This window comes from Lonchura striata, chromosome 5 (assembly GCF_046129695.1).
Source record: "Lonchura striata isolate bLonStr1 chromosome 5, bLonStr1.mat, whole genome shotgun sequence".
NCBI lineage: Eukaryota > Metazoa > Chordata > Aves > Passeriformes > Estrildidae > Lonchura > Lonchura striata.
In genome coordinates this window covers 3,758,975-3,773,555 of record NC_134607.1, presented here as the reverse complement: position 1 = coordinate 3,773,555, position 14,581 = coordinate 3,758,975, and the positions used below count along the sequence as shown (strand labels likewise).

The window sequence follows — 14,581 nt, the reverse complement described above, 5'->3', positions numbered from 1 at the left end:
GGCAGTGCGTGGGGCTCTGTCCAGGGGGGTTCCTGACCCCCTGCCAGGGTCCCAGGCCTTCCAGGGCAGCCAGAGGGAAGCCCTGGATTCCCACACATGTATATATATATATATTACTGAAACTATTTCTTTCACTAGGTTTTGTACCAATCCCCTAATTGATGGAACAGGTTTGCCAGAAGTAGAGCAGGGATGGGAGTGTCAGAGAGAGCTGTTATCCCAGCCCCATTAACATGAAATTCTCTGGATGTCAGTGGGAGCAGAGCTAAATCTGACCAGTCTGAGCCAAACCCTGGCACGTTTGCAGCCAGTTGTGCCTCGTGCTTTGTGTACTTACGGCACAGAGTGGGTGACCTCCAGTGAACAGCCACTCCTTTCTGCGCGCAGGCGTGCGCGTAGGCCGCCACGGCGTCGCAGAAACACGCACAGTCCCCGACAGACTCACAGGCACACGTGTCATACAGACAAATGTCAATGTAGGGCTCTGGATTCACCTGCAGGAGAGAAGGGCAAAGGACACTCCGAGTCCATCTCCTTCCTGTACACATCATTAACTTTCAGATGGTTTGGCTGCTCCGCTTGCCAAAGGTCAAGGCACCACATAAATCGGTGCAAATCTTCTGCAAGGACTGCAGTTTGCAGTCACTTAATATTTTTAAGCCTTGTCCCCATCCCTTTCATGCAGCAGCTTGGGTATAACACAGCCTGAAAGGTATTGCATTGGCTCAACTCCCCCTTCCCTCAAATCTCAACCCTTAGGCTTCACTTCATGTGCAGTCCCTGGACCATACAGTAAAATTTCCCTTGGGAAGAAGTTACTTCATAGCTTAATAGGTGTGTTTTCTCATAAAGGTGCATTTTCCCACAAAGCCTCCACTACAGGACAAGGTGAGAGAAGAGAACACAAGCCAGCCTTCACCAAGTCCTATGTGCTGTCAGCATAACCACACTTTTTCCCTCAGCTGTAATCAATGCCAGCACAGATCATGCAGGATTGAAGAAAGTGAAACAATACTCACCAATTTTGTGCATTCTTCAAAGACAATTCCAGACAAAATGCCGCATGATGATTCTACCATCATCTGCTTCACTATGTTTCCACCACACAGTGGAGACATCAAGGTCTGTTCCAAGCTGGGCTTAATATTGTAAGAGACAAGCAGAGATTGCATTAGCAATTAGCAGGACCTTGGGACTCTTCAAATTGAAGTAAGAGACTCAATAGTAAAGGAAATTTTTTCTTTGAGTAAAGTTTCAACCTGTTGCACAACACACACAGATCCTGCTACAGCAGAGCAGATCACCTCCTTGATTTTCTCCAGCTCTTTCTTGTACCCTGAAGTTTTAACTCAGATTTAGATGACAGGAAAACCCACTGTACCAAACACCCAACCAGACAAATGATCATTCACACTCCTCAGAAGGTCCACGAGACTTAAAAATATATGATCAGATTTCAGCAGGCAATACCCAAGGCTGCTGCTGAATAAAAATAGTTCAGTCATCTTCCCTCCTCCCACTTAACTTATCTAAGAAGAAGGAGCACTAGTATTGACACAGAATTTAACACAGCAACACCTTGCAGGTCCTGTCCTGTGCCTATGACACTGAAATGAGAAGCTGCTCCTTCTCAGTCTGACCCTGTGGCCTCACTCCTCGGTGCTGTAACTTTTTATTGCGCTTCAGTCAAATGAAAAAAAGTGACATTCAGCAAGGCAATATTGTAGCTATGTCACACTTGCACATAATTAGCTACTAACCCAGAAGTCTTCACGTGATCAAGAATAAATGCTTCAGTGTGTTCATATATGTAATGCAAATCTTTTAGGAAAAGATCTAAAAAAGACTTTTTCCACCCCCTGCCCCGATCACTTGGACAAATTTTCAGCAGAGGAAAAGCATCAGCTGAATGAAAGACTTTGTTTTACAAATATCAAAACAAGTTGTTCTCAAGGTATTTCCTTGCACATTTCATTTGGAAATACTTTGGGCTTCATTTGTCAGCTATATACAAATTTCTTATTCAATTTCATTCTTTCAAAACTCTCTATTTGGAAAACAGGAAGTAGACTCTTATGTGTAATATACTTAGAACCCCAAGAAATTTCCAGCACTGGGACACAGATAACACTTTCAGAAAGCAGCTACCCTCCCCAAAATCCACATGCAATGATGGATACCAATAAGCTCTCCCATCCCCTCCTGTATCCTGCTTTTTCTGTCCAAGCCTTCCTAATCTGAAAATAAAAGCAGAATGTTCTTACTAAAATAAAAGAAAAAAAGAGAATCATACAGAAATAAATTAATCTGTGCATTCCATTGTTCGCAATGGAGAGACTAAGATTTGGGATATAGAAATTTGAATAGGGAGAAACAAAATTTTTATTCTAACTCCCCCTGATTGAAAATTACAGCTGTTTTTTTAAGATTAAACTCTAAAATTAAATTTCCAGTGATAGCTGGATTTCAAGAATCTGGGCTGGATAACTCTAGGAACAGTCTCTACCATATAAATTAGCTATTGTAACATTCCTCTGAAGCCAGACAGCCCAGAAGATTTACGTGAGTTAATTGACCTTTTACCAGATTTAAAGAAATAATATTATTTGGCAAAAACATGAGAGAAGGAATTTCTTCTTATTTTAATCCTTCCAAAGCTCTTTGTCCACTCTTTGCTGATACTGTAACCCACACTAATAATTAGTTTGACACTTCATTCACAATCACCTTTGCAACATCAGCACAGCGGGAATTAACTTTCCAAGAATTCCCAAAGTCCACTGGATCTACTTCAAGATGTTCACTGCTGCTGGTCAAATCATTGTTTTGGATTCCATCAAAATTTCCACACAGACCACACACTTGATCCTTGCAGGGAAAGAAGCACAGAAAACATTAATCTTACAACTGTAGACCAGTTTGGGGTTTTGTTAAGAAGTCTTTTTTAGCCTGGTGTTTTAATGCCATGAGGTTCAAAAACTGAATTACCCATAGCCTTGCCAAGGCCACTCAGAGTCTGTCTCAGAAAATGTGTAGCTCCCATTGCCACTCTGCTTTGCTGAAAGCAGGACCACACTGTCCCCAAGGACTCCAGAAAGAAGGACTGATCTAACCAGCAGTGCCCAGTGGCTCTCTTTGGAGTGTGTCCTTACAACTCCATTTTATTTTTGGAGACTGCTGTCCTATCACCATCACCAGTAAATCTGGCTCTTATGCTGCTCTTCTTGAAGACAGAAGAAATCACTTATGGTTACTCTGAGGCCCCACAGCACTCATCCTTTCTGTCATGACTCATTTCCAGTGATCCAGGATTTGGCCCTTATAGCTGAACAACCAGGAAAATAAGGCAGTCCTACAGTACTATCAAACAACCCCTCAATTTTTGAACAAATACCTAATATACCATGAAAATCTGCATTAATTAAAAAAATAATTAAAAAAAAAAAAAGCATTCCCCAGGGACAGGTTAAGTGCATTCTTTAGTGAGAATAAGAGGTGAAGCAAAAACCACTTACTTTGAAATTGCCTTTTAAGATAACGGAGACTCCCATGGCCAGGTCCCAGGTCACACTGATGCTTTTGCCCAGTAAAATGATGTAATAACGGCCAGACTTGATGACATCTAAATTATCATTTTCACCCTTAGGAGGTACCCTGATGTTTACCTGGATGAGAAAAACATATTGTGCTATCAGCAATGTCTCTAATTATTTTTTAAGGTAGGTTATTTTCCCAGTGAGACATGTTAACAGGTGCTTCCAATCATGCTGTTCTCGGGAGTTTCCATACAATATCTAGAGAAAAACAGAAAATTTGGGATACAAGTACAGCATTTCAATCTCATCCCATTTCCAAAGTCTTGGAATGTGGTCCCAGGGCATGCCAATATATGAAGTGGGGCTGATAAAGACAGGGTATACTCAATTAATCACCAGTTTAGTATTGTTCACTGGTTCACTGAATAATTACATGTTGGTTCTGGCTTCTTTTATTTCATCTTTTTAGGAAACTTAACAATTCTGTCCTTCTAGTTCCACTGTAATGAGAACTGGGAGAACCCTAACAGTGGCCTCTGAAAGACCAGTCTTATTCTGGAGTCAGGAAGGACCTTCTTCCCAAGGAACTGCACCAACAGGGAAAAATCCAGAGATTCCTTTCAGTGTCTATTCATTTTTTCCATCACTTTCCTTTTGGCTATGTGCCTCTTTCTTTTTCCATCTGGCTGCAAATTCCCTGCCTCCAGCTGAGATAAGTGGAAGATCATTTGTTCACTGTGATATGCTCGCTTACCTTGGTTTGCATAAGAATGTACTGGTGTGTCTTTGAAATGCTTATTTGCTTACAAGGTGATAAGGAGGTTGAGATTAGAGCCCTGGGTGTGTGTATCTGGTCTGCTTGCTGTATCTCAAAAGAAGAGACTTAGAAGCTATCACAACGACCAGACTCAGACTACATCTGGAGAGTCACGCCTGCAAGGAGAAGGGGGGGGATAAAAGGAAGGTTGGGACAGAACATTTTTGCACGCCGTTGGTGGAGCAGGAGACTCCCCGGCCGCCCAGCGCTGTGCTTTGCCTGCCTTACTCGCTTGCTATTTTAAATAAAATTGCTTTATTGAATTAAGACACTTCAAATTGTCGTGTCACAATTTATAACACAGCTACTAAGAACTTAAGAGATTAATTTAAAATGCTCCCTTTCACACCACAACTCCCTTTCAATGAGAACTCTAGTAGGAATATTAAACACATTTGAAAAGAAAAGTCTGGCATGGCTGTTACTTTAAGCACCATATTAATGCACTAACTGCTGAGTTCTCGAAGAGGCAGATGGAAACTTTTAATCGGTACAAATAGCAATTAATATAAAGGAGAAAGTGTTGCTGTTTGCTACCGGCTCCGGGCGAGCGCTGGTGGGACACGGCGGGAGGGGGAGAGAGGCGGCGGCGCTTCTTTCCCCTTCGGCTCTGCGAAGCTCAGTTCTAGCGCGGGAACAGACGAAATGGTGACACGGGTGCAGACACGTGTTTATTGTGGGAGCGTGTCCCCGAGACACCGGGACACCGACTGCGGGTCGGTTATACCCCGTGCCGGGGCGGGGGGGACCTGAGCTGCGGCCAGTGGGACGGGAGGCAGGGGAGAGGAGCGGGGAAAGCCCGGGACAGTGATGGGAAAGGCAGGAGCGGGCAGGGACCGGACCGCGTGGCGAGGGGGAAGGCGGGGGAACACAGGAATGGGACAAGGTACCGCGGGAGGGAGGGGGAATGGGGGGAAGAAGGGAAAATTACAAACTCCCGTAAGAAAGAAGAGCCCAGAAACCATCTACCCACTCACCTACTTTAAAGGCAAAATATTTCCTTATCCCACTATTCTTTCTTGCTCAATTCAGTAAAAGCTCAGCACAGAATTTAATCTCTGAGCTATCATCAGAAACATTTATCCCAGAGAAGACAGTTTACATCTTCCATGGATTTCCTAAAGAAGGTCTTCAATGTCTTTAGGAAAGATATTAAAAGATATTTTAGGTATCGAAAGCTTTTTAACTTTCACCTATGCCCAACATATTACTACACAGTACAGTCACTTGACCACTTAAAATTCTAGAACAGTCTTTCCAAATTCAGAGGGTTCCAAAACACAGAAGAGGACAAAGTTGAGCTGGAAGGTTGACCTAAATTACAGAATTTTTATGTTTATGGAGGCTTTTTGCCCAACCATGAAGTCATAAACTTTTGACCTTGCAAACTTGCAGATTTGTTTCAGAAAATCAAAAATTATTTCATTTTGTTTTAAATGTCAGCCAGAACCGTAACATGCCAATTAAATCCCCATTTACCAGCAGCAGTAGAAGCTGCTCTCAAAACATATCATCTTAAAACAATGTTAATTGTAAACACCTTAATGGCCAAAATAATACCTGATTCTTCTGCTTGCTTCTAAGGATTCTTGTGGAAAAAGAGAGTAGAAAGTCATTACTGAATAAAAATTTTCCAAGGAGTCTCCATATTAGTTGTTTTTCCTTAATCAATATTTTAGTTATTATTTCTATACAAACCTGCTCTAGATATTATTACACTGAGCTTTAGACTGTCTGAAAAGACAACTGAAAATTCACTCAGAGTCATGTGGACAGTGCTATAATACAGACCTAGGTCTTACAAGGACAAGCTCCCTCAGGAACCAAACACCCTCTGATGTTGGAGCTGCTGGATGTCTAAATCACCTGCTGCTTTCTTCTGGCCCTTTCTTACATATCCAAATGGAATCACAGCTTTTCTGAAAATCCGCCACCTAAAGAAGCTTTCAGACAAAGCCCAGCTAGATGGAATCATCCCTGCACTGCTATTCACCCTCGGCCAAGCCAGGGATTCTTTAGCAGTAGAACTGAAGAATTGGACAACCAATATGTCGTGTGTTCATTCCTGCAGCACCCAAAACCTGTATGGATCCTATGCTGTCAAGGTGTACCGCACAGACACCTTTAATAAAGGTCATGTTTTTGTGTGGCAATTTGCAGGCAATTCCAAACCTGGTACAGCTTTGTATACTAACCCAAAACAAGGCAAATACAGAGTGGTTTCACGTTTCGACAGCTGACATTCCAGTAACAACTTCTTGGAGCAGTGACTCTTTTTTTGTGTGTGTGCTCAGTCCTTCAGGTTGCTAAATTAGCTCTGATGTTTCACTAGCCACAGGTCAGTCATCGCTTAGCCCTTCCTTGCACTTCAAGGTGCTGGAAACAGGCTTTGACAAACCATGTTTAAAAAGGGTCTGGAGTGCCCAATATATTTTACTTCCACATTCACAAAAAACACCCAAAATGTGAGGAAGAGCTTTTTATCAATGAGAAAAAGCCTGATTTCTCACATTTCCTTGAGCATAATATTGAAAGAAATTCTATGTATTTGAGGAAATATAATTTACAATGGTATTGCCAGATTTGTGGGCAGTTACAACAATGAAGCAACATGGTTATGATTACTTTAAGATCAAAGATTACATGAATAATCAAAAATAAAAAGGCTAATCGTGGTTATTATGAGGAATCTTGCAACCTTCTTAACACTGAGGAGTTTCACACTGTACTCTTCTTGTTTCAATAAAATTTTCATGGTGCTTGTTTTTCAGCTAAGTCACTTTTACCTAAATGCAATGTAAGAAGATTATAGAATATGTACCTAGACAAAAACATTACTTTATCTTCCATCTTTTTCCTTTCAAGCCTATTTTCCCCCAGGTTTAATTAGAGTACATGGAGCTGTAATTAAATATGGACATGTTGGAATGAGTCCAGAGGAGACCACCAAGATGATCAGAGGGCTGGAGCACCTCTATTGTGAAAACTGACTGAAAAAGTGGGAATTGTTCCCTGAAGAAGAGAAGGCTCCAGGGACACCTTATTGCAGTCTTCCAATAGTTAAAATGGCTACAAAAGAGCTGGAGAGAGACTCTTTGCAAGGATCTGGAATGGGACAAGGGGGAATGGCCTCACCCTGACAGAGAGCAGAGTTAGATTGGATATTGGGAAGAAATTCTTCCCTTTGAGGGTGAAGCCCTGGAACAGGTTGCCCAGTCCCTGGCAGTGTTCCAGACCAGGCTGGATGGGGCTCTGAGCAGTCTGGGATAGTGGAATGTGTCCCTGCCCATGGCAGGGGAGTAGAACTGGGTAATCTTTCAGCTCCCTCCCAACCCAACTATTCTATGATTACCTGAGATAAACTGATTGGCATCAGGCATAGCAGGAATACCAAAACAGCAGAAATACCAAATAGCAGAAATACCAAAAAAGCATTAAACCTCTGCAAGCAAAATGGTTAAATATAATCTTGCTAACCTGATAATTTTATGATCAAGAACCTCTGAGTGTGAGGTCATTCATGCCTCAGCTTGCTGAAAAATCTGAAATTGTTTTCCCCAAAAAAACAGGAAGGAAAAAGAAAAGAAAGAGTACATACGTTTCCGTTGAACAGCTCTATTTCCCCTCCTTCATACAAGATGATAACCTTTTTTGTGCACTTTTCTCCAGTGAAGCCACAACCTTCATTTGAAATGAGTATCTGGAATGTTCCAGAGTCACCCTTGCAGAAATCCTATCAGATAAGAAAATAAATGAGTCAGTAATGCAGAGTACTTGAAAAACACACATAGGGAAAAACACAGAGAAAAAAGAAGCCTCAAATACGGTAATCTGTGGTCACTAGGATATATATTGGCATGCCAACTGTTCCCATGTTAATTTATTTTACTCTTAGCACTGATATTCATGTGTTCCATCCTTTAAAGAGTGAGGCACACATGCATAATTTGGAGAGTATTTTTTGGCAGGGAGAATCCACCATGTTACAGTATCTGCGATATTTTAAAATGTATGAAGGGCACGGGGCACATCTGAATACACAGATTAATGTATTGATTTTCTTCTAAGTCCAATATTTCTGAGATCTTTGGAGAGTTCCTACTACATTTACATGAAGAATTTATCTCTCTGGCCTTTTAGATTTTATTTTTTGGTAGTGTTCATTTTTTTCAGTACACACCTTTTAAGGAAAAGGCCCTATGTGGAGCTCTCTGTGTCTGTCATTTAAGCAAAACAGATCTGAATTCCATTTTAAGCAGTTCTGTAGTAGCCTATGGTATTGCTACCCATAAGATCTTTACACAGAGCTCTCAGAAGTACCAAAGCCATCACTCCTCAAACATAATCCAGCTGGAATCAAGGTGGAAGCATATTTTAAAGACCTAGGCAGAGGCAGGTCACACATCTGTCCCTAACTGCAAGGAGTAATGTGACTAATGAGGACTCTGTGGGGAAAATAATAGCCCACCCAATAAACACATCCCACTGTAACTGCAGAATATTCTTGTTACCAATCAGCAGTGAATCCCTCTAGTTTTAGACCAAATTTTCAGATAAATCCTTATTTGCACAGACATTTCTAAAGACACGATAATTTGCATGCAGACGAGCCTTTATCTTAGTTAACTAAATTCTGGCTGCTTCCACAAATCAAAAGTTGGTTTTAGTGTGCTCTGCCTTTATCCCCCTCTCCTCCTTGCTGTGAGGAAAATGGATACTGTCAGGGGACTCCAAGCAGGTGGTGCATGGAACAAGACAGGGCAATGCAGAAGGGAATGAGCAGAGCCTATGCTCTGGGTGCATTTAGGGAAGGTTCACTGAGCATTCCTTGTCTCACTTAGCTAGACAGCAAGCTACCACTACAGGATAAAAAGGAAAAGAAGAAAACATTGATTTATGGATAGCCAGAATTCCATTTTAGAGATGAGATTCAGACAGCTCTGCTCTGTACCAAGGTGCTCTCATAAGGTTCATGACAGACAGCCTGACATAGAACACAATTCACTCTTCAAAATTCTCAAGACATCTCTGAAGACATTAATAAGCTCTATTTTTCTCTAGTACACATCTGGCTTAGTAATTAGAAATAGATAACTGTGATTTATCCAAACACTGGGCTTCTTACCTGGTGTAAAACTGTTTTTTTATATGATCAGGCAGCTTTAGCATTTGACATGCTCTTCTTACCTGAGCTAGCACATACTGGCAGTTTCCTGGAAACCTGTATTTCAATCCATCAAATGTCAAGTAATGAGCTGTACCAATAGCAGTGCAGGTGCCATCACAGAGATTTTTGGTGCACTCCCACTTCCTCCCCTGGCACACACTGTAACAGAGAAAAGGGGGCAGTGACAGTTGTCCTTATCTCAATGTAAACAACAAGCAAGAGAATGCAAAGTGCTTTAGGCAAAGTGCCACAGTCTCTGTCTCCAGGAGCTCTATACCACCAGGTGAGAGGCTCTCTCATTGACATAAATCAGCATATTTTAGCAGTGGGTGCATAAATCCTAATAGTGCATTAAGATAAAATGAACAAGGGATGTGTTTCCCTGCTTCTTACAAGCTGCATGTAGGACTCTGGGTGGTTTGAATTTCCCTGTTACAAAATAGGTCAGGACAGAGTCTGCTGAAATATTCTTTTATACTAGAATTTGCTGGAGTATGCTTTTATACTAGAATTTTATTTATTTAGGATATGCTGCTCTGCTCCAAGTACCCTTTCAGCAAAACAGAGCATCCACCACTCTTGCCCTTTTGCAGAAGTATCCTGGAGGAGCATAACCTTGCTACAGAAGCTGCAAATATGGAAGGGGAGCTCTCCCTTGACATCCACAGGTTTTGATCAGTGAAATAAATTGATTTGCTAACTAGCAAAAGTCTGAGCAAATAAAATAAAACTCAGAATCAGTGGAGAGTTAGAATACCATTTGACACAACATCTAATAATAATAATTTAATCATTATGCTGGAGGATGGCAAATCATGCATCCACTACATGCTCCATGAATGCAGATGGACGTCACTGCTCCAGGAATTTTCTAACCAAGCTCTGTGAGGTCAGGGAAAGAATTCTAGACATACTTTACAGACATAAAAACTCAGGGATAAAAAACTTGAAGTACTTTCCCAAGATCAAATTGCTATCTGAAGGAAAAGCTGGGCACTGAACTGAGTTCTCTAATAATGCCTTAACCTGAGCACAGACATTATTTAATCTTGATAACATTTCACATCACTATAAAATTGGGCAAGACATTTTTTTCAAAGAATGAAACTTCAGTAACATGAAATCTCCTGCTCCCTCTCCTCTGCTAGCAGTTAAACAAGAGCAAGATTTTGTAAATGCGTCCATGGACAGATTATAAGGGACATGGGGTGGCTAAATTCAGATTAGCAAATTTCTGCAGTGCACTGCTGCACAAGTGTGACTCAAATTTTCATTGAGCTCCACGATGAATTCCAACACATTGCATAACAGAAGGTTTGCCACTGGCTTAGGCTTGGAGACATTCTGCTGTTCATGAATAAGGGTCTCCCATATGTCAAGTTGGACGTAAACGCCAAATCTGACACCTCTGGCTCATATATTGCCTTTGCAGGTGTTCACATCTGGCTAGGAACAAGTGAGAATGAGAACTCCTGCAACAGCAGTACAAAAAGCAAAAACAAAAGAAAAGGAAGACCTCGACCTCCAAAATGCAGACTCTCAATTCTTATTAATTCTCAAAGCAATAGTAATTTCCTATATCACTTTCTAAATGACATTTGACTTCATATTTGCTGAGAACTATCAGGAAACTTTTCAAAGTCATATTGTGCAAAAAAGCCCTAGTGACATTACTGAAGGGAACTTATCTCCAATTTTACTTCCACATTCACAAAAAACACCCAAAATGTGAGGAAGAGCTTTTTATCAATGAGAAAAAGCCTGATTTCTAACATTTACTTGAGCATAATATTGAAAGAAATTCTATGTATTTGAGGAAATATAATTTACAGATATTGCCAGATTTGTGGGCAGTTACAACAATAAAGTAATCATAACCATGTTGCTTCAAGATCAAAGATTACATGAATAATCAAAAATAAAAAGGCTGATTGTGGCTATTAGGAGGAATCTTGCAACCTTCTTAACACTGAGGAGTTTCACAGTGTATTCTTCTTGTTTCAATAAAATTTTCATGGTGCTTCTTTTTCAGCTGAGTCCCTTTTACCTAAATGCAATGTAAGCAGATTATAGAATATGTACCTGGACAAAAAAAAAAAAAAAAAAACTTTCCCTTCCATCTTTTTACCTTTCAAGCCTATTTTTCCCCAGGTTTAATTACAGTACATGGATTCACAATGTTATATGTAGCTGCAAAGGAAAGAAATTAAACAAAACACCGGGAGATTAATATTTCTATACAAAACCTTCATCCAAGGCTAACTCATGCTAGTTACGAGTGGTCCCGCTAGTTAAAAAATACAAAACTTGAAATCACTGCTATGCAAGGAGCAGTGTACCAAACAAAAATCTCACATTGGACTCTCCAGTGGTGCTGATTCTCTGACCCACCTCCAGTCAGTCATACAAACATTGCTCCTGGGGTTGCTACAGAGCTGGGCAGGAACCTTAGGGTAGAATGCACAACAGATTCTCAAGTCTGAGTTCAAAAAACTCCCAGGATTTTCACAGCAGTGGTGGCTGAGTGTCCTACACCCTGGACTCTTGGAGCTCTGAAGGAAAAGAGCCAACACTCCCCCACCACACACAGGAAACAAAGCACCTCCAGTGCAGCCAATGTGCTGTGCAGGAGAAGCCAAAAGTGGCCCACTTTACCAAAGGCTGTGCTGAGGGCTTCACTCCATGCAAATTGAGCAGCCCAGAACTCCCCTTGGAACCTATCAATCCTTTTCTAGCAACCAAGCAGGATATTGGTGAAAGACATGGAGCACTCACTCTTCTTCTAAGAAACTACCAGTTTTCCATGGATAGAGCACTCTTTTGAGATATAAAATATTTGTCCCTTCCTAATTCTTTTTCATCTCCCTGAAGAGCTCCTAACATATTACAGCTAGTGCATCACACCCCTTCTGGCTGAAAGGGGCTGATTTGAAGGCCTCAGACAGCCAACAAAAAGGAAAACACAACAGCCAAGCTTAGTGACAAAGCCCAGGCTCCATTCCTCCCACCCCAAAGCATATGGGTCCTAAATTGGTGTCTTGTGTTGCAAAAGCCACTGTCTAGTGCCTACAGAGGAGTTGCACAGACACACAACTATTTGTTGGGCACAAGGTAGAGGTTGCCAGACATTGCAAGGAATTTTATTGGATCTTTATGCAACATGCAAAGGGAATGTGCTGTCTGTACAATTAATATGCTGCAAAAGCTGGCTTTCTCTAAAAGAGATCTGGTAAGCAAACAATATTTGGTGTTACCAGAAACACAGTAGACCCCCTAAAGAAAGAAACATCGTTCCAGTGGCTCACCAGGTGTTGCAGTCCTTAGTCACCGTTTCTCCCTTGGAATATTCTCTTCCATTGTGGAAGCACGGGCACCTCTCAGGAGCAACACACTTGTTTTCATGTCGTACCTAAGCAGAACACACAGTTTGTCACCACCTGGGGCTACTGGGATGTGGCCATGGGCAGGGCAAGCACAGAACGTGTGGATGGAAAATAAAAGAAAGGGTGAAGGGAATAAAAGAAATGATGAAGACTATCCAAGGTGAGAAAGGTACAGTACTAATACTTTTAGCCATTGACATAAATAGAGCTGTAGGTACATAAATCACAGCTTGCTCCCACCATCTCAAGATACTGGAAAAATAGTTGACATTACAGAAGAATGGCAGAATGAGAAAGTCCAGGATGCAGTGAACCAGGTTAACATAAGTATGAAAAGCAGGTGAATAGCTTCTCACACATAAACTGGAAACAAACTGTTGTCACAGACAACAGCCCCTTAACAAAGCAAACCCTCTATCTGAAAATCGCAGTAATCACTCATTTTCTTTCAAATCCCTATTTATTTCCAGGAAGGCAGGATAAATATCAGTCCACTTGAGATATTATTCTGCTCTCTCTGCAACAGGTCCTGTTTCTGGGAAATAGGACATTATTTTCTATCCATATTTTCATTTTAACCCTTCTGAGTTTCTTTGTATAACAACAAATAATTTGTCCCACTTAAACAAGAAAAAGAAAAAAAATGAAAAAACTGCAGCCAAAGATAAACAAGTAATGCCTTATTCCATTTTCCCATTCCTTTTCTGTTTTCTTTTTCTGTAATTACTTTCCATTTTTAAGACCCCCAGTTTCAGAGAATCAAACATAACCAAAGCTGGCTACGCTGACTTTTCACTCAATAGCAGTTCTGGCAAAGCCAGGATAGGTTTGGCTCTTGTTTCATGGAATACCTAAATGGAGAGCCCTTCCCCTTCTTCTCATTCAAAAGTCACAAAATATCACCTTCCCACTTTAAATTCTTTCTGCAAAATCATTAAAACAGTTTATTTTTTACCATTAAATATGGGGCAATGAGATCAATGTAGTCCGAACGCCAGGTTAATAAAGAAGAACAGCTTTGCCTTTTCCTATGGGGACCTAGAACTGCCACATGGAATAACTCTCAAAAAAGTTTTCATAGCTCAGAGACCCTTCCTTCATATGCAGTTCCATGTGTTCTGTGGCTTATGGAGAGCTGCATTATGTCAAATAAAATCACTTTGATAAAAGCAAGATGGAAACAAAGGAATGGTTTTCTAGATAATAGAGCTGCAGCTCTGCCTTCACCTTTACAAAGAATGGTGAGAAAGCCCAGAGAAGACCAGAAAGAAGAGTTTAATACCTTCTTTCCTTCCTTCCTGGTGGCATTTAGGAAAAAAAAGCAGGAATATGACCTCACATTTGTGGCTACATTTCTAAATTTTTGCAGAATGTTCAGCAACACAATTCACAATACACTTGAGGGCTTGCCTCTGGATACAAAACTAGGTGTTAGACATCTGGTCAGTAAAAAGAGAATCAGAACCTCTTCTCCTTGCTCCCTAAAAACTGGTACAGACTGATATTAGCAATTTTATCACAACCAGTGCAGCAGCCATAAAACCACCAACAAAGAGGGAAGAGCACCTTGTCTTGAATACTGACAGAGTGGGTGGGTGGGATTCAGCAAGCAAAACACAAAAACCCAAAGTGGACTTTGACCAGAAGAACGATCTTATTTTTTCTGCAAAACTCAATG

At 41.0% G+C, this 14,581-nt stretch overlaps 1 protein-coding gene across 1 annotated transcript in view; it reads right to left on the bottom strand.

Annotated features, from left to right (window-relative positions):
* VWF (von Willebrand factor) overlaps positions 1-14,581 on the bottom strand; it is a 116,774-nt gene that overhangs the window by 57,437 nt on the left and 44,756 nt on the right. The window contains exons 19-25 of the mRNA XM_021540069.1: positions 12,826-12,929; positions 9,541-9,679; positions 7,952-8,086; positions 3,516-3,665; positions 2,728-2,868; positions 1,020-1,139; positions 338-494 (exon numbers count right to left, since the gene is read on the bottom strand). Coding sequence (XP_021395744.1) covers positions 338-494; positions 1,020-1,139; positions 2,728-2,868; positions 3,516-3,665; positions 7,952-8,086; positions 9,541-9,679; positions 12,826-12,929 — 946 coding nt within the window. The remainder of the gene's footprint in view (positions 1-337; positions 495-1,019; positions 1,140-2,727; positions 2,869-3,515; positions 3,666-7,951; positions 8,087-9,540; positions 9,680-12,825; positions 12,930-14,581) is intronic.